Here is an 18,770-nt window from a genome sequence, read left to right on the forward strand (position 1 = left end):
CGCGAAAGATTTAGAAATATATTCGATGATCCAAATATTATCTTATGAACACTTCGTCTTGATTCCGTATATTATAGACTTTAGGCTACCACAATGCAATGTTGACAAGTCAAAATGTTGAGGGTTACTTACATTTTCTTTTGGGTTTGGTAATATCTTGAGTTTGTGCAGAAGAATCAGTTGCTGAATGTAAAAAAATACAAAAAATATATTTATTTAATAAAAATAAAAGGGATAAAACCTTCAAGCCATGCTACTACAACTCATTAAATGACATTACGCGATATATTTTTATTCTCACCTGACATTTCTCATTCATTACAGAAAACTTTGGTGTGGATTATCAGGTTTATGTTTTTTGTAACAACATTGCATTTAATTTCTGATTTAAATTATCTTTTAAAGTTTTTGAAGCAGATTGGAAATTTTTGTCAGTTTATAACCTGTAAAATGTGGGAGCGTTGTTGCTTATAATTGACTTTCATGTTATATTACCAGCCAGTGATTTAACAAAATAGGTTTTATTATTTTTCACCGTGTAGATCCAATACACATTGGAAACTTCATAATTTGTAGAAGTGTTTATTGTAAGCATGTATTTTCAATTCAATAAAAATAAAATTCTTCTTATATTTATGTCGCAGTCAAGCAGTTCAAATGGTTATTCAAACAAACAGCTAGTCCTTTCATTTCATTTTACCTGACATTAAAACTTAAGTAGATATAATAAAATAAGAACCATGATGAAATATTTTCATTAAGTTAATGTCACAGTCATAAAATGCAAACAACGTTATTATATTTTATTACTAATTTATTTGAAAAATTATTTGATACCAAAATAAATAACACTTTCACATTAAAGTATGTACCCACAAGTTTGGTAAATTAGAAATGTCAGTGAGAGATTAGGTTAGTATGTGGAGGCCATGTAAATGTCAGGTTTGATTAGAATCTGGAGCAAGTAGCCTCAGCCGGTGGCAAGTGATGCTAGTACGGATTGTAAGCTTCCATAGCACATTGTAGCCCTCGTAAAATGACTGCCATTTTTTTTTATTTTCTGATGGGAAGTCATCAAATGACTTCTCCCGGTGGATTAGCAGCGGTGAGGGGGCGTCAGCCTCTTACTGAGTAAAACCCATCGTGTTCCTTCATAGGTCTTTTATGTACCAGGGCCGCGGTAACTCTTTCGAACAATCCCGCAGCCACGGAATGCCAAAAGTTGGCTTCGAATGACAGCCTAACTGTCAAATGGCTGATTTTAGAGGGGCAAAGTTATTTAGAATTGTACACCACACCTACTATTATCTTATTTGTTTTTGGTAGCTTTTGATAATTTTTTTTGTCTGTCCTCAAAATAAACGTAAAGTTTCATAAACTGGATTCAATCACTCCTTTTCCGGTACTGTGAGCCACTTTGCCACATTACCGTAATACAGGGTGCTCTTGAAGTATATATGACCGTGTTCATTTTGCAATATTTTCATGAATGTCTTATGTATTTTTCTTCTGTCTCTAAGCTAAATTAGTAACGGTATAAAACACCCATGGAAGGTGTGCCTAATCTATTGTTATCGATATGTTTAAGACTTCTATGTCAAAGATATTGGCGTTCGGTCTATTAGAGGCTTACGGAAACATTTTATTTAAGGGTTCAGTTATCTGAAACTAGGGCAAGAGTAAAATATTACATACATTTGTGCATGTAGCCATGTGTTTGAGACCATTGGGTACCTACCTATTGAACGCGGAAATTATCTTATTGGCATACGCATTACTCTTCACTCCCTACAAAAATATTGCATGTAATTATAATAGGAAAAGATTGAATAATAATATAATGTATCTCATACAGTGTACGCAGTATACTTGCCTACGCTATTGTAGGACGGCCGTACAATACAGTAACTCATCTTATTGCGACTATAGTAGAATCAATTGTTTTCCTATTCTTTTGTTTCGATTAATCTTTTTCAATATTGTGTGTCAATTGTAAAAATATTTATGCTAAGCGGTATAGTTAGTTAATTTTAGTTTTTCATCTGGTTAGACGTTTAGAGAAAGCGATAGCTAGTGGTGTCCTAAGTTCAGTCAATCGCACACTTGTCGAGATGTCGTTAATACAAAGTATACCTGATTTACTTTATGTGATTTTATTTGTTATCAGTTTGAGTTATTTAACATACGCTTCACCTCCAGAAGGCACTGATGTGACAGAAGCTCCAAAGGTTTGCTTATTTTATTTTTATCTTTTCGGTCATAAAATCTAGGCTGTAGTGATTAGTGTGTGAAAGTTCAGTAGTTTCTGATAGTCTGGGAGGGCCGTGGTTGTCAGATATGATGACTGGTATTCAGCTGTGTTCTCGATAGCACTTGCTGTTACAACTCTTTGTCAAGGGCAGTCAGGTGAATTAAACATACTTAAACGTTAAGTCTAACAAAAACCAGATAAACTAAAAATGAAATACAAATTAATTTGTTTGTTTCAGCAAAGAGGTTTTTTTCACTACCTAATGCAAGCTTTTCTCGAACGTGTTGACCTAAATAAGATTGAAGGAAGAAATAATAATGGCAGAGTTAAGAGGCAGTCTAGCGCAGGTAGGTATATTATGATCTGCTAGTTCATCATCATCAGTATAATTTTCAACAATAAGTGATGTCAGATCTTAAATAATTATAGTTCGGCCATTCAGAGAATGCGTTCCTGACACGTCGCGATTGAACTGACGACGTAACTACATTCATTGATTATTGATATAATAATGTTGTTTTAATGCTCCTCAATTGTTAAAACGGTAAACAACCAGCAAAAATATTTTTATCGTAACTGCAACGCCATTGCAAAGTTACGTCGTCAGTTCAATCGCGACGTGTCAGGAACGCATTCTCTGAATGGCCGAACTATAATAATAGAATAGAATAAACATTTACCGTCTTACCACAAAAACTTTTTAACGTCAGTTTAAGACTTGTCTAAAAAAATGTCAAATTATGACGTTGACATATGGTTCATTTTGCAGTCAAAATTTTTTTAGACAAGTGTAAAACAGGGGTTAAAGTTTTTGTAGTAAGGCCAATATTGTCCCAGTATGACAGCTAGTAGCAGTAGGTACAAACACAAAACTATAATACCGGAAGCAAAGGTAATCGTCAGCTCAAGAACTAAACTAAACAGTCGGCCGATTGTTGGCCCGATAAGTAGGTAATGATTTTAATTAAATCCAGATTCCATTCATCTTCTTACTGATTTATGAGCCGACACAAACTATGGGCCGATTCAGTAGCGGCGTAAGGGGGAGGCGGGGGGGCGGTCCGCCCCGTGTGCCACATCTCGGGGGGTGCCATCTCGGTCGGCACATATCTGCACGACCAGGATGGCGCGGGCAGAAGGGACAAGTCACTAAGGGTGACATTTTGATTTGCGAAGCCTAGGTTCACTACCATTTACTGATTCATTTTATTTATATTCAAACTTTAAACAAAACTACGACAGTGCATGCGCGAGACATCGAGGCGGTCACCCCTCTCAGTCCGACTGTCACCTCTCTCTTGTATTTTTGCTTTTATCTGATTACTTAAATTAATTTTTCTTAATTTATATTTTTTTCTGCCCTTGTTTTTTGAGTCTTCAATCTAACAAAAATTTAAAGCACCGAACTAGCAAAAACAACTGACGCTCGCTTCAGTCACGGTTTCTTTTTATTTGTGCTTAATTCAGAGTTAAATTAGAGTCCTCAAAAATAACAATAAAAAAAAATCACTTTACTGTGGTTATTTCTAAGTTGTTTAGGCGCTATTTGTAAGCGGAGGTGGAAAACTTTTTGTGTCCCAAATCTCAAAAAATGTTGAGCTCGCTACGCTCGCAGCTGCTTTACTTTCCGGTGTCTTTTTTTCAAACTTGGTTGAGTACTTTCGTGTTCCAAAACTCAAAGATTTCGCGCTCGCTGCGCTCGCGCCTTAGGTACTCTTTACAGTAGTTTCCTCACATTTCTTTAGATATCTTTTTGCGTTCCAAAAATAAAAAAATTCGCGCTCGCGTTTTCTTCACTGCACAGTGCTTTTTTCAAACTTGTTTGGGTACTTTTGTGTTCCAAAACTAAAAATCTTTACAGTACTTTTCTCTCATTTCTTTAGATATCTTTTTGCGTCTCAAAAATATTTTTTTTTTTTTACTCCGTGAATATATTCTGTTGTTTTTTTTGGGGAGGGGGATAAGTAGTCCGCCCCGGGTGCCACCCGATCGCCCTGGCCGCCACTGGGCCGATTAGAAGTGATGATTTCCCAACAAAAAAAACATATATACTAGAACAATCGACCAATCTTGCAGAAATTAATGACAGTGTTGTTTTCTAGGCAAATTACAGGACGCAGCCAAGATGCCTGGTTCAAAAATATTAATGCTTATGTTATCGATGATCAGCAATATGTTCACCACAGACCCCGTCGGTGGGGTACATCCAATGTCACCACAGAATGCAAGACCAGTGGTCAAGCTCTTCAAGGAAAAAATTATAGGATTCCTTTTTCCCAAACCTGGGAAGGCGCAAAATTAATGCATTTACTATTTTTATTATAATTGATTACTTTATATTTTTTTACTAACAATTCAGGCCATTTAAAAAACTATGCCGTTTTGTAATATTATTATCATTCACTAAGTATTAAGTTGATATTGATAATGACGTTTTTCTTTTTGGGAAATGTGTTTTCTCCTGCGGAATTGTGTCTTTGTTCAGGAGTAGACGTACCAAGCAGTGTTTACGATGCGTTTTCAGAAAATGGAATCCTTATTGTAAAGTACTAGTACTAGCCTTTTTGCGTTTTTTTTCCGAGATATTGTAAATACATCTGGAAGAGTTATTTTATAGCTTAGAGAGTTTTTATTTTAAAATCAACGTGGTTGTTCGATTAGATTAAAACAATGAATGCAATAAAAGGAATACTTTGTATGCAAAAGTTTCTTTGAATTTTATTCATTTATTATTTTGACTACTTACGTGTACTTAATACATCGGTTAACGCTAGTCAAATACCTACCCGTTATTTTTTATTATATTCATTTTGACATAAAAAATAAAAATTTTATTTTTATATTATTATATGTTTAAATAGAATTAACATTAAATAGGTGCATACATATTGCACTACAAACACTGATAATTAAAATTGTAAATAGCTCAACGAGACACTTCACATGAATTTCAAGTGCTCCAAAATTGCAAGGCGCATCTAGTATGTGACTTTCTTTGGTGGGCGGGGTCCTACTAAGTATATAAAAGGCTCGTCAGGAGATTAAGACGCGTATTACAGAGAAGACTTTTGTGCCTCCAATATGAAGGTACGTGGATAACCTTGGATTATACTTACTATAAATATATATCAAGTGACAACCAGTGAATTTGTGATCATTCGACTTGTGAATTTGTTGTGAATTATTCAGTGTTCTGTTTTAATTTTTTATGGTCAACTCTTGCGCTGCGCAGTGGGATGTCGTTCTTTTTTTATTATGCCAAGACAACGCGGAATTTTCTGTTTCCCAAGTATTTTTAATGACTTTTATGTTCTATGTGAAAAAAGGAAAAGGATGATATAATTTTTGTGAAATTATATTTCGAATGATAATGTTTTCATGAGAAATGAAAATGAAAAAAAAAAAACTGAAAATAATTTATGTGTTACTAGCTTCCGCCAGCGGCTTCGCCCGCGTGGTGTGTTGATTAAAAGTAACCTATGTGTTAATCCAGGGTATCATCTATCTACATACCAAGTTTCAATCAAATCGGTCCAGCCGTTTTTGCGTGATTGAATAACAAACATACATCCATACATTCTCACAAACTTTCACATTTATAATATAAGTAGGATATAAGTAGGATAAGTAGGATTTTGTCGTTGACTGTCTGCCAACCTATCTAACTATATTGACTGTCTGTGGCACCCGTAGCTCTTAAACATATTAATCAATTTGGATTCGATTTTAAAATGAAAGCTGATATTCTGGCGGTAGTTTCAGACAGTATGTTTCATCAAAATCGGCACAGCACTTTTTTTAGTAAATTGTTAGTTTTATTTTATATGGTGGGGGAGTTCAGTTCTTGCACTGGTGAAAACAAAGGCCTAAAAAGAGGACAAAGGTAAGCTATATGTAAAAAAATAGTTTTAAAACGTATATTGGTTGATGTACTAGGTTCAAATATTGTATTCAAAGCAAATGTAATCACATGTCTGCATACAAAGTAGCGAATGCTTTCAATAACTGTCTTGTTTACATAAAACAACAATATGTAAATTGTACTATTAGAATTTTATGTTCAATGCATGTACGACTTTGAACTTACAAACAATCGAAACTATATATGATTCAATTATTACTTAGAGAAGTGCATTCGGTGATAAAAGTTTGTAAGTGAAATTGTCAAAAAAATATCCAAAACCCGTATCCATAAACTGGAATAAACATCCTAGAACAGTAAGCATTTCTTTCGCGCAAGTTATCGTTACTATCGATATAATTTCTGAAATTTCACAATGAAAACATAAAATTGAAAATATTGACCTACTATGGTTGCGACATGAACTGGACACATGAAACTGGACACAGGTGTGTCCAGTTGTAGTTTTGCCAATTCAAAATTTATACATCATTTCGTCAACTGGACAGTCCAAATTTTCACTCGTGTCCAGTTAGTGAAACTTAAATTATGTAATATGTTTTCGGCGACTGGAAACATTTAAACATTTTACCCGAATTCAATTTAAGTAAAGAACAACATTGATTCCTAAACTCCTGAACGGCATTTTTATTTAAATCTAGCCGATCCCGCGAACCTCGTATCGTTCAAACCTTCCCTGGACCTCTACAAACATTTTAAAACCAAAATCAGCTCAATCGGCCCCGTTCTCGAGTTTTAATCAGACTAACGAACAACAATTCATTTTTATTTATATAGATATATTACCGTAAAAAAGGTAATTTGAATTTAATTCTGTTTCTTACTAAAACCAGAGCGACTTAAACCAGATAGATGCATAAGCGACTTACTTAACTTACTATAAGCCAGCCATATCATATATTCAACATTCTATTATTTTTTAAGGTACTAGTAATCACCATTTTATGCGCGTTCGCAAGCTGCGCAGCGGGAGGAGCGATAGCGTGGCCTGGTGCCATCGCTGTGTCCTCACCGCTGCTGAGAACCGTTGTACCAGGGCAGACTAAGACCACTGCCTATTCCACCACACAATACATAAATGCGGTAAGCCGACATGAAAGCAACAAATTCTGAATTATAAAAGATCCATTAAAAAGATAGCGAGTGCATGAGCCTTTCTGATACCTAATTTGTAAAAAGTAAGAGAAACCTAAACTTATACCATTTATAGGTATCGCAGCTAGTATTGATAAACATGTAGGTATATTTAAAATAACATAAATGTTTTTTGGCAGGTCCCGGCGTCGTACGCATTCGCTCCGCAGCCTCAGTTTGCGTACCAAGTGCCCCAAATCAACAGCTTCCCAGCGGTGCAGTCTGCGTATTACCCCATAGCCAGTCACTCCTACATACCAGCAGCCGCCAACATATTCTACCCTTCAGCACCAGCTTTTGCTCCAGTCATAGGCTCTGGATTCCCAGCTAGTCCTGCTTTTCCAAGCCAACCCGCCCCATCATATCCTGAAGGCCCACAGAGTTCTCCCCCTTCTCAGCAGACCGGCGATGCAGACTCAGCTGTAATAGAGTCAGCAGAGTACAGTGGTGAGCAGCAAAGGAAACAAGAATCGGAATCTCCTATGCCTTCTCAGCCCCCAGCACCAGAACCATCTCAACCTACTCCTCAGTTTCCACCTTCAAACACATTTCCTCACTTCCCCAATTTCCCTCAAAACCCACAGGAATCTGGACAGGCTCCCTCATTCCCACATCTCCCTCAGCTCCCTCAAATCCCAGGTTTTCCTCAATTCCCACAAAATCCCTTCCCCCAGGCACCCCAGGGACCCCAAGGGCCTCAAGGGCCTTCCACTCCACCATCAAGTTTTCCCGCCGCTATAAATGAAGACAAAGGTCTGAATGACGAAGATACAGTAGCTGTGGAATCCGCCTAAAGTCATCCTACTATTTCAGACTACCTTTTGTGTATCCAACCCAATGTTGTATTAAAACCATTATGATAAGTTACTGTTTTGTTGAATTACCTCTTTCTTATGCCTGGTTGCCCTTTAGTATTTATCAAAATACAATAAATTAAATTACTATTGTTAATAATATTTACCAAACTCGATACGTTCTGTAGTAGTAGCTGATTATGCAATTGGTAGTCTAGTATTTTATTTTTATGTCCTTATCTTACTTACTTTACAAAATTAAATAAAACCAATAAACAGAACATAAACTGATTTATTTCATATTGATTCACATTACCAGAAACCAGCTTTGCGTTCAGGTAACCAAGTCTGGAAGTCTTCTGCCGTTGTGTTTTTACCGTCAAGTGCCAAGGCAAAGTAGAATGTGTATGGAAACCAATCTGTGTCGAACATTATTGTTATGTTGTAGCCGCCAACTCCTGTTACCGTAGGCACCGACAAACGGTTGGGCATCATCAGTCGAGCACAGACTATTGTACATTCAATACCCGCAGAAATCTAAAATATTATTAGTGTCATCACTACATAGTATAAAACAAAGTCGCTTTCTCGGCCCCTATATCCCTATGTGTACAAACTTTTAACTTTTAAAAGTACGCAATGGATTATTGTAAGCGGTTTTTTAATAGACAGACTGATTGAAGAGGGCGAGGGAGGGTCGCTAATTGGTTATAATTGGTAATTAAATTATTTCGTGTTAGGTATAAAGAAGAACTGGTGATTAATTAGAACATTTTACGAAAATATCGTACCTTCATAATAACGTTTAGTTTAGCAGGAGGATCGGTGTTAACTTCAAACCTTTCGGAGTAAAAAAATGCAGCGCGTCTCTGTTTTCTCATACTTTTATAGCAGTGATTTCCACTCATGAACGTACGAGCACGCCAACCAGACTTCTGTTTTTTCCTTTTCCTCAAAAAGGATTTGTTAATGCCCACACCTGAAACGAGTAGTGGATTAATTACTTAAAAGTATTTTTTTTACAACTATGACTAAATTACGAATGCACACTTACTCGGGCCTGCCTCAAGTAGCATCACATTTTGTGGGTATGGTTTCGGTAAGTGATAAGCTGTGATGAGATTCATAATCCACGTGGTGTAGGGGTACACATCTATATAGAGAGGTGGTTCATTATTGAGGCGCCTACGCATGGCGCGCCGACTGCAAGGAGCTCCCCCAGCGGCTATTCCAATAAGCTCATAGGGCCCGTCTATGGAGTGGCTGACGATGGGTGCCCCCGGTCGAACCCCGCACCCTGAGGTGCATAATACGTGGGTCACGCCTTCACTTCCCAGTTTCTGAAATCATCAATTTAATCTTATCGACACTCCTTACGCAACTTGTTCTAATCATTTCGTCCTCTACATGTCTTTTTCCAAACCGTAGGTATTGGAACAGCTAAGTATTGTGCATATAGCGTCTGTCTATACAATGTCTCCACCCCTTTTCCGAGGAACACGTCACCGTCTGGTGAGACTTTCTATCATCTTCTCACTAATCAAGTGATATTAAAAATAAAAAAAAACTAATACTGTACCCCTTTCATTCGATGCCGTTTACATTCTCTATGTGTATATAATTTGAGGGTTTTCTTAGCCAATCTTTCTGCATCGAAATCTCTTGGTACAGCTGAAAATATATTGAACAACATTACCTAAGACCAATGACAACGAATAAAATTATTTTAGGCATCAATTTTAGGCATAAGCTCATTTTCGTCTATTGCTCAAAATTCGAGTAAAACAAAACTTACTGCTGATATAGTCCACTAAAAACACGGCTTTATGTTTTTTCTTTCTCGTTCGTTCACTTAGTGATGGTAAACATATCGGGACCATATAGTCTGAAAGGTCAAAATTCAAGATTATCTTCATCAATAGATAATCACGAATACGACTCAAAGAAAATACTTACGCGACTTTAGTGGCCGAATAAATTTAACGAGAGCCAGGCTGTTGCCAACTCCGAATCTAAAATGAAAGTTTATTAAATGATGCTGATTGTGAATTGTATTATATAGCATAGGTATTGTGTACCTTGTACCTTTATCTTTCTCGAGAAGAACAATCATTTGGGAGCTCTTACTAAAACAGATTAGTAATTGCAATATTATTATATCTTAAGTTTCATCACACTGAAACTTGCACGTTACAGATATTCAACACTTTTATGAACGTGTATATGATTTTGACAAGCTAACTTGACTCGTGTTTGAGATGTAGGGCCCTATTTTTATTAAACCTTCTCACGTAAATACCTGGTATATTCCGGGTGAGGTGTAATATCATGAGGTGGTATTTCTATATAGGCGCGTGCACATCGCAAACCAATCTTAATTTGCTCTCGCGATATCCCACAGTCTTCTTCATCTCTCTCATAATCACCAAATACGACATTACCTCTGAAATAAAGGCAGAAAAAAACCGATCGTTTATCGAAACGACGAAGCCGATGAGGTCAATAGGAAGAGAAGTCTTTAGAAGTCAAATTATTTCCACGTGTCAATATTAAGTTTGTTATTATTAAAGAAAAATGTCATACAGTTTATAGTTTTTGGGAAGGTGCAGCAGGTCTGTAGCGGTGGCGACGGCGAACTGCTGGTGAACGAGGACCACACGCGGAGCCTTGAGGTGATGAGGCAAGCCTGTCGTCACTGTGGCCAAAAACAAAAGCTGCTTAGCTGTGTCAGACTTACTGGCTTCTGACTACCTGTAACGACTGCCAAGGATGTTGAAAGACAGCCGGTACCTACAGTTTGCCCTCCAAAATACAGTCATTTATGTCCAAGATATTCTTAGAAAGTACATACCTACAAACTTAGAAAAGTCGCATTGGAATTGACTTGGAATCAAATGCACACTAAGCCACCACGACTTAAAAAAAAACATAAATATCAATTGAATTTTTAATTTAAACAACCATACCGTGTATGTACTGCACAAAGCCAACCCACTTGAATGTATGTTCTTTGAGCACGCCATCTGCCGGCTCTGAGTCGAAGTCATCATGGCAGATTGAGAAGTCACGGATAAGACACAGAGTTGCAGGCACACATACTGGTAACACAGACGTCACAATTTCATTTAGGGTGCGTCTACACGATGCATCCAGATGGAGCAAGTTAACATGCAAAAGTGACAAGAGCTACCGGGTGGGTATTTTGCTTTGGTACATATTCGAGTCGCTAGATCTGCACGTCTTTAAAATGCATGTAACCTGCGGATGTGCCTCAACATGCGCAAGCTACTTGCACCGTGTAGATGCACCCTTACACTGTATTTTTTTTTAATTATTTGGATTTGTCTACAAAAAAAAACAATATAACAACACTATATAATTACTGTTAGTTTTCGTTTAACATATTTACTGTAATAATAAATCTAAAATAAATTAAAAATAATGACACAAACATATAATACAAAGAACTTTTGGCTTCCAATCGAACATACTCCCGTACGAAGTCAAACTGATCATTTTCTTCCAAACGTGTTGTGTTCAGTTGTTTGTTGATTAGCAAATTGTGTGTGGTAACATGAGTGAGGAATGGAAATTGGCGACATTGTTTTCATAATGAGAGGAAATTACATAGGTACATCGCGAATCTTCTAAATATCTGGAAATTGTCTCAGCCGCGTTTAAGAAAAGAAAATCAAGGGAAAGGGTTAACATAATTAAAAAAAGCGTGCAGAACTAAACTTTATTATTGAGAAATATATGGAGGCCCTTTTTTAATCTTAGCAATAAAAACTTTATAAAGGTTTTTTCATTCACTTATGGTGGTAAGAAGAAAAAATATAAACATTAGGTTAGCCAGTCACTCCTACATACCAGCAGCCGCCAAGATATTCTACCCTTTAGACTAGCTTTTGCTCCAGTCATAGGCTCTGGATTGCCAGCTAGTCCTGCTTTTCCAAGCCAACCCGCCCCATCATATCCTGAAGGCCCACAGAGTTCCCCCCCTTCTCAGCAGACCGGCGATGCTGACTCATTCCCGCAATTCCCTCAAATCCCAGGTTTTTCTCAATTCCCAAAAAATCCCTTCCCCCAGGCACCCCAGGGACCCCAAGGGCCCCAAGGACCTTCCACTCCACCATCAAGTTTTCCCGCCGCCACAAATGAAGACAAGGATCTGAATGACGAAGATACAGTAGTTGTGGAATCCGCCTAAAGTCATAAGTCACCCTATTGTTTCAGACTACCTTTTGTGTATCCAGACCCAACGCTAAATTACTGTTTTGTTGAATAACCTCTTGTGCCTGGTTGCTATTTAGGTATCAAAATTCAGATAGAACTGTTAAACACTTTTGCCTAACTCGAAAAATTCTGTAGTAGTAGAGATGTTTTTGATGTCCTTATCTTACATACTTCACAAACTGAAATAAAACCAATCAACAGAACTTAACTGATTTATTATATACTGATTTACATTACCAGAAACCATGTTTGCGATCAGGTAACCAATTATGAAAGTTTTCTGTCGTAGTGTTTTGACCATCAAGTGCCAAGGCAAAATAGAACGAGTATGGAAACCACTCTGTGTCGAACCTTATTGTAATGTTGTAGGTACCAACTCCAGTTATCGTAGGCTCAGTAAGACGGCTGGGCAACAGCAGTCGAGCACAGACTATTGTACATTCAATACCCGCAGAAAGCTAAAATATAATTCGTTTCATTGGTTGATTTTATGATTGGCAATAAAAATATTTGGTGTTTGAAAATATCGTACCTTCATTATAACGTTTAGTTTAGCTCCTTTTTCGGCATTAACTTCAAACCTTTCGGAGTAAAAAAATGCAGCTTTTTTCTGTTTTCTTAAACTCTTAAAGCATAAATTACCGCTCATAAATGTACGAGAACGCCAACCGGACTTCTCCCTTTTCCTTTTTCTCAAAAAGGATCTGTTAATGGCCACACCTTAAATTTAATTGTGGGTTTAATTAGTTCAAAAAAATATTTTTTACTATAACTATGACTAAATTACGAATGCACACTTACTCGGCCCAGAATCAAGTTGCATAACATTTAGTGGGTATGGATTGGGAACTTGATAAGCCATGATAACGTTCATAATCCAAGCGACGTAGGGGTACACATCTATATAGATAGGTGGTTCAACATTGAGGCGCCTACGCATGGAGCGCCGAGTGCAGGGCGACCCTCCGACGGCTATTCCAATCAGCTCATAAGCCCCATCTACGGCGTGGCTGATGATGGGTGCCCCCGGTCGGACCCCACACCCTGAGGTGCATAATGCATTGGACACACCTTCACTTCCCAGTTTCTGAAACCATGAATTAAATCTTACTGATACTTCGTATGCTACTGGTTATAGAGTTATATCATCCTCAATACGGTGTCTGCCTATGGCCTATACGATGTCATCATGCCCATTTCCGAGCAACACATAACCGCATGATAGGTTGTCAGACTTTCTGGCTTCTGATTAGTCAAGTGATTTTGAAAAATAAAGAACTAATACTGTACCGCTTTCGCTCGATGCCGTTTACATTGTCTATGTGTATATAATTTGAGGGTTTTCTTAGCTAATCTTTCGAATTCGAAATCTCTTGGTACAGCTGAAATATTTTTGAACAACATTACTTCAGGCGAAATTAATATTTCAGACATAATACAGGAATGAATATGAATATGAATACTATGACGACTGTTACCGTTCAATCGGTTACAAAATAAACATCTTTCGCTATCTTTTATTTTTTGTACTAAAACACAACATAATAAAAATATACGTATCTATAAAACTTATTTAACTGTAAGTTGACAAAGTTTGCGCACTGAATAAAATTCATTCCTGTATATTTTTAAGCACAGCTTCGTCTATTGCTCAAAACTTCGTTTGAAATAAAACTTACTGCTGATGTAGTCCACTAAAAACACGTTTCTATTATTTTTCTTTCTCGCCCGTTCAGTTAGGGATGGTAAACATATTGGGGACATATAGTCTGAAAGGCCAAAATTCAAGATGATTTTCAGCAATAGATAATAATCACCAACACGACTCAAAGAACATACTTACGTGACCTCAATGGCCGAATAAATCTAACGAGAGCCAGGCTGTTGCTGATTCCGAATCTAAAATGAAAGTATATTAAATGATGCTTTTTGTGAATTGTATTTTACTTTTATAGCATTATGTATTGGGTATAGGCGGAGTTTATTTAACCTTTTACATAAATACCTGGTATATTCCGGGTGAGGTGTTACATCATGGGCTGGTATTTCTATGTAGGCGCGTGCACAGCGCAAACCCATCTTAAGTTGCTCTCGCGATATCCCACAATCTGCTTCGTCTCTTTCATAATCACCAAATATGACATTACCCCTGAAATAAATACAAAAGAAGAAAAAACCGGCCAAGATCGTGTCGGGTCACGCTAATTGTAGAGTTCCGTAGTTTCCCGAGTATGGCCCATACTATCCCATCAACTCAGAAAAAATGTATGTGCTCAAAGTACAGCGACATCTCTACGCCGATATGACATAAAAACAACACAAAAATTACAGTACAAACTGTAAATTAAACCACAAGAATAACACAAAACTAGAAGAAGAGAACACATGAGACCCTGTACAGTACAGAGCCTCAGCGCTGATTTTTAACGAAAGCCGGAGCTGACATGATGACGTTAGGCACCAGGCACCTGGGTCGTGCCAACAGAACTGCGGAGGATTTCGATCCCAAGGATTATGGGCCAAGATAAGTAATAGATAGATATAGTATAGTTAAATATTGTATCTTTGTTTCTGCATTAGGTAAGCCTCGTGCATGTCATGGTTGAGCCCACCAGGAAACAGATTGTGACATACATTTCCCCGACAACACAAGATTAAGCTATTTTGTACAAAAAAGACATGATAAGAATTAGACTGAGTGTGTCGAGTGCCGACAAACTTGGAACAAGTCCTCTTCCGTTGCGAACTTTAAATCTATTTCAAATCACAAATCGCTATTTATCACTCACTATAATGTATAAATTGGGTTGATTTACACTGAGTCCACGAATTTAACAATTCTACTAGTTTTCACTATTATTTCTATTTTTTACGCATAAAAGTTGCACTTAGGTGACTTGTCCTGTCCCTCCTGACCCTCTTTTTTTTCGGGGCGATTATTCCGAAAATATCAAAAAATTATTTGAGTAAACTCCTATTCATTTTTAAATACCTATCCAACGATATATAGTTAGAGTTGGAATGAAAAAGAAAACGCTCCCCTCTTTACGTGTAGGCTACAGTAATAATACATCTTTTCCACTTTTTTAATTTTGCCCTTTATTGGCGTGATTAAAGTTCTTAATGGTACCAAATTGCTCTCAGCTCTGAAGAGACAACGGTAACTGAGACGGACGGACGGACGGACATGGCGAAACTATAAGGCTTCCTAGTTAACTAGGGAACCCTAATAACGGGTTTGGATCGAATGGTGAATTGGTGGATCGAATTGGTTAACGAGGTCAGGAGGCCCTTAGAAGTAATTTTAACGCGTCAGTATTAAGTTGGTTAGTTACAGTGAAAGCCTTTTTATCGTCCCACTGCTGGGCACAGGCCTCCTCTCACACGGAGAAGGATTGAGCATTATTTAAGTTGGTTAGTTTTAAATAAAAAATTTATACGGTTTATAGTTCTTGGGAAGGGTCGCCAGGCTTGCAGCTGTGCCGAGCGCAAACTGCTTGTGAACGAGGACCACGCGCGGAGCCTTGCTGTGATGATTGAAGCCCGTCGTCACTGTAACCAAAAAAATAGTTTTAGCTCGAAAAAGTGACCAAAAATCTTTGTCTTTTGCAATCAATTTTATTTGGGTATAAAAACTATCGGTATCACTTTTTCGAAAGATTTTTTTATTTTTTATTGTAGGACGTATTTAAAAACTTACCGTGTATGTACTGCATAAAGCCAACCCACTTGAATGTATGTTCTTTGAGCACCCCATCTGCCGGCTCCGAGTCGAAGTCATCATGGCACATCGAGAAGTCTCGGATGAGACACAAAGTTGCAGGCACACATACTGTATTGGTAACACAGACGTCATAATTTCATAAACACTAGTTATTTTTAATTATTTTAATTATAGTTGTCTAAAAAAGACAAGGTATAAAAATCATCTTTAGAGTTTTTTTTTCTTTTAATTGATTTACGGTAACGTAAATAAAAAATTAATAAATACAAAAATAAAGATACAAACATATAATGCAAAGAGCTTTAAGCTTCGAATCGTACATGCTCCTCGTACGAAGTCAAACTGTACATTTTATTCCAACCGCGCTGTATTCAGTTGTTTGTTTTGTTAAATTGTATATTGTAACATGAGGAAGGAATGGAAATTGAAGACATTATTTTCATAATGAGAGGAAATCACATTGGTACATCGAGACTCTTCCAAATATCTGGAAATAATTTCAGCGTCTTTTTGACTGAATTACTAGGTATATAACAAAACTAAAGTAATTAAATAAAATATCCTACCCAGGCCCACAAAATTAGGGTAAGTAGCTCAATTGAAAGGGATAACATAATTTAAAAAAATGTGCCGCAACTAAACTTTATTTAATGAGAAATATTATATGGAGGTTTATGAACAATTTAATCTTAGCAATATCTCTTCTATCTTCTATCTATACTAATAAAGCTGAAGAGTTTGTTTGTTGAGGGAGGGATTTAAAATTGGCAGTTAGCCCGTTAACGATAAAACAAATTATACGTGTACGAAGTCGCGGGCAACCACTAGTAACTTTATAAAGGAGTAGCATGATAGAATTCAAAGAAGAAGTTCGCTGGTATGTTAAGGAGGTAGTGAAGATAGAACTCGTGTAGGTCAATTTTTTGGAACGTCAGCTTCCATACGAAATGCAGGTCTCCTTGACAGTAGTACAGTGGCAAACGACTTTTTCGGAACATGAACTTGCGAGGCACGTAGATCTTCATCACGATGCATGCAAGCCAGTATCTTATTGTCTCTCCATCTTCTAATAACTGAAAGGGGGCAATAAACGCTTTTTAATTTACTTATGGTAACTATCTAAATACCTACTCGGACAGGTTTTCCTGTCAAAAATCTCTCATCCGAGTTTTTCTTATTCATATACTTCTAGTACAAAACGTCGTGGTGGCCTAGTGGGTAAAAAACCAACCTCTCAAGTACGACTGCGTGGGGTTGATTCCAGGTCAGGCAAGTACCAATGCAACTTTTCTAAGTTTGTATGCACTTCCTAAGCATATCTTGGACACCAATGACTGTGTTTCGAAGGGCGCATAAAACTGTAGGTCCGGCTGTCATTGAACATCCTTGGCAGTCGTTACGGATAGTCGGAAGCCAGTAAATATAACACCAGTCTTACCAAGGGGTATTGGGTTGCCTGAGTAACTGGGTTGAGGAGGTCAGATAGGGCAGTCACTCCTTGTAAAACACTAGTAATCGGCTACATCCGGTTAGACTGGAAGCCGACCCCAACATAATTGGGAAAAGGCTCGGGAGATAATGATGCTACTTCTAGAACCTTTATAAATAGTTATTTGCCTTGTTAGAGTTTATAAAAGAGTTGAACTTACATAAATGTAAGTAGCTTGTGTTGACTGAAAGTCTGACAATGTGATGTTGGCTCTTTTGCGCAAAAATACTTTTTGAATTACATCAGGTGTACACCAGCCAAACTTGTAGACACTGTGTAAGGTATCTGAAAGATTTCGATTATAAAGAAGTATTCAAAAATACGAAACTTCGATATTTTATGAGGTTTGCTGCACCATTCTTCTTCATAAAAATCCGAAAAAGTAGTCTGAGATTTTCTATAAAATTTAATAATGTTATTGTAACGATTGAGAATATTTAAGTTATTGATTATCACAAAAATCGACAAGTCTTCTATCTTTATGTTTTGTGAACTATAGGCGTATTAATATGTTAGGTATTACTATTAATTTCGAAAAGTAGTCTTAAGTTAAACGTAAAGTAGACGTTTTTTACAAAAAAATAAACCGACTTCTAAAAACACTAAAAAGACAAAAAAAAAACATTAGGTGCAGCGGCCTAGAAGTCGGTGTCTAATGGATGTTCCTAAGATAATTTTGCCGGCCGATTTGAGAACCTCCTCCTTTTTGGGAAGTCGGTTCAACTATTTAGTAAGTAATGTATGTACTTACTTCTGGGTAGCGCGTCGTCATCAACCAGGCCCTCGGTTGGGCCATAATGCGCTGTTCGCAGCGCATACATCGCTTGGCTCGCAGGGACGGCCTTCCACCCAGATACGGCGATCACTACATAAAATTTAACAGTCTCAAATGATAAACTTGACATAAAACATTCTCATACTTCTTTTATTCATACTTCTTTTAGATTACCTACCCATTCGAAAAAAAAACACTCATAATCTTGAATTTCTGAATATCGGGTTAAAAATAGTTAAGTTAAACAACCTGTATGTAGAACAAAAACTAATTATTTTACGTTTACACAGATCATGTTTGAACCATTACTTAAACTTTTAAGATATAAGTAGGTAGTTACTTACCGAAAAATAGTAACAAAAATGTTGTGTGAGTCGCAGAGTTACGCATATTTTTAAGAATATTAATTTCTCTAAGCAGCCGAAACCACAACTAACCTATCTGC

The 18,770-nt window shown here is 37.1% G+C and overlaps 5 protein-coding genes across 5 annotated transcripts; 2 read left to right on the top strand and 3 right to left on the bottom strand.

Annotated features, from left to right (window-relative positions):
• Positions 1-2,111: 2,111 nt before the first annotated feature.
• LOC124635070 lies at positions 2,112-4,739 on the top strand. Its single transcript, XM_047170856.1, has 3 exons — positions 2,112-2,228; positions 2,490-2,598; positions 4,354-4,739. Exons 1-3 carry the CDS (start codon positions 2,112-2,114, stop codon positions 4,551-4,553), a joined length of 426 nt encoding a protein of 141 aa, XP_047026812.1. The 3' UTR covers positions 4,554-4,739.
• Positions 4,740-5,258: 519 nt separating this feature from the next.
• On the top strand, positions 5,259-8,382 carry LOC124631029 (vegetative cell wall protein gp1-like). Its single transcript, XM_047165130.1, has 3 exons — positions 5,259-5,338; positions 7,098-7,256; positions 7,448-8,382. The coding sequence occupies exons 1-3, from the start codon at positions 5,333-5,335 to the stop codon at positions 8,099-8,101; spliced, it is 819 nt and encodes a 272-aa protein (XP_047021086.1). The 5' UTR covers positions 5,259-5,332; the 3' UTR covers positions 8,102-8,382.
• A 31-nt stretch (positions 8,383-8,413) lies between these two features.
• Positions 8,414-11,617, bottom strand: LOC124646214. Its single transcript, XM_047186321.1, has 10 exons — positions 11,593-11,617; positions 11,068-11,199; positions 10,685-10,796; positions 10,401-10,544; positions 10,058-10,113; positions 9,897-9,986; positions 9,681-9,772; positions 9,156-9,441; positions 8,893-9,080; positions 8,414-8,638 (listed from the first exon to the last, which is right to left on the bottom strand). The coding sequence occupies exons 1-10, from the start codon at positions 11,615-11,617 to the stop codon at positions 8,414-8,416; spliced, it is 1,350 nt and encodes a 449-aa protein (XP_047042277.1).
• Positions 11,618-12,570: 953 nt separating this feature from the next.
• LOC124646222 lies at positions 12,571-16,530 on the bottom strand. The gene is made up of 10 exons (XM_047186333.1): positions 16,521-16,530; positions 16,038-16,169; positions 15,778-15,889; positions 14,343-14,486; positions 14,181-14,236; positions 14,017-14,106; positions 13,628-13,719; positions 13,139-13,424; positions 12,870-13,057; positions 12,571-12,795 (listed from the first exon to the last, which is right to left on the bottom strand). Exons 1-10 carry the CDS (start codon positions 16,528-16,530, stop codon positions 12,571-12,573), a joined length of 1,335 nt encoding a protein of 444 aa, XP_047042289.1.
• A 159-nt stretch (positions 16,531-16,689) lies between these two features.
• Positions 16,690-18,394, bottom strand: LOC124634147. Its single transcript, XM_047169573.1, has 3 exons — positions 18,302-18,394; positions 17,711-17,835; positions 16,690-17,134 (listed from the first exon to the last, which is right to left on the bottom strand). Exons 1-3 carry the CDS (start codon positions 18,369-18,371, stop codon positions 16,895-16,897), a joined length of 435 nt encoding a protein of 144 aa, XP_047025529.1. The 5' UTR covers positions 18,372-18,394; the 3' UTR covers positions 16,690-16,894.
• Between the last annotated feature and the right edge of the window lie 376 nt (positions 18,395-18,770).

This window comes from Helicoverpa zea, chromosome 1, assembly GCF_022581195.2.
Source record: "Helicoverpa zea isolate HzStark_Cry1AcR chromosome 1, ilHelZeax1.1, whole genome shotgun sequence".
NCBI lineage: Eukaryota > Metazoa > Arthropoda > Insecta > Lepidoptera > Noctuidae > Helicoverpa > Helicoverpa zea.

Coding starts and splice junctions, on each gene's coding strand:
- LOC124635070 (XM_047170856.1), top strand. CDS start 2,112: ATGTCGTTAATACAAAGTATACCTGATTTACTTTATGTGATTTTATTT. Junction 2,229..2,489: donor ATGTGACAGAAGCTCCAAAG/GTTTGCTTATTT, acceptor TGTTTGTTTCAG/CAAAGAGGTTTTTTTCACTA. Junction 2,599..4,353: donor TAAGAGGCAGTCTAGCGCAG/GTAGGTATATTA, acceptor GTTGTTTTCTAG/GCAAATTACAGGACGCAGCC.
- LOC124631029 (XM_047165130.1), top strand. Junction 7,257..7,447: donor CCACACAATACATAAATGCG/GTAAGCCGACAT, acceptor GTTTTTTGGCAG/GTCCCGGCGTCGTACGCATT.
- LOC124646214 (XM_047186321.1), bottom strand. CDS start 11,617: ATGATCAGTTTGACTTCGTACGGGA. Junction 11,200..11,592: donor CAGTTTGACTTCGTACGGGA/GTATGTTCGATT, acceptor CTGTGTTACCAG/TATGTGTGCCTGCAACTCTG. Junction 10,797..11,067: donor CTTTGTGCAGTACATACACG/GTATGGTTGTTT, acceptor TTTTGGCCACAG/TGACGACAGGCTTGCCTCAT.
- LOC124646222 (XM_047186333.1), bottom strand. Junction 13,425..13,627: donor AACGGCATCGAGCGAAAGCG/GTACAGTATTAG, acceptor TCATGGTTTCAG/AAACTGGGAAGTGAAGGTGT. Junction 13,058..13,138: donor GCAACTTGATTCTGGGCCGA/GTAAGTGTGCAT, acceptor ATTAAATTTAAG/GTGTGGCCATTAACAGATCC.
- LOC124634147 (XM_047169573.1), bottom strand. CDS start 18,371: ATGTATGCGCTGCGAACAGCGCATTATGGCCCAACCGAGGGCCTGGTT. Junction 17,836..18,301: donor TGACGACGCGCTACCCAGAA/GTAAGTACATAC, acceptor GAAATCTTTCAG/ATACCTTACACAGTGTCTAC. Junction 17,135..17,710: donor CACAAGCTACTTACATTTAT/GTAAGTTCAACT, acceptor GCCCCCTTTCAG/TTATTAGAAGATGGAGAGAC.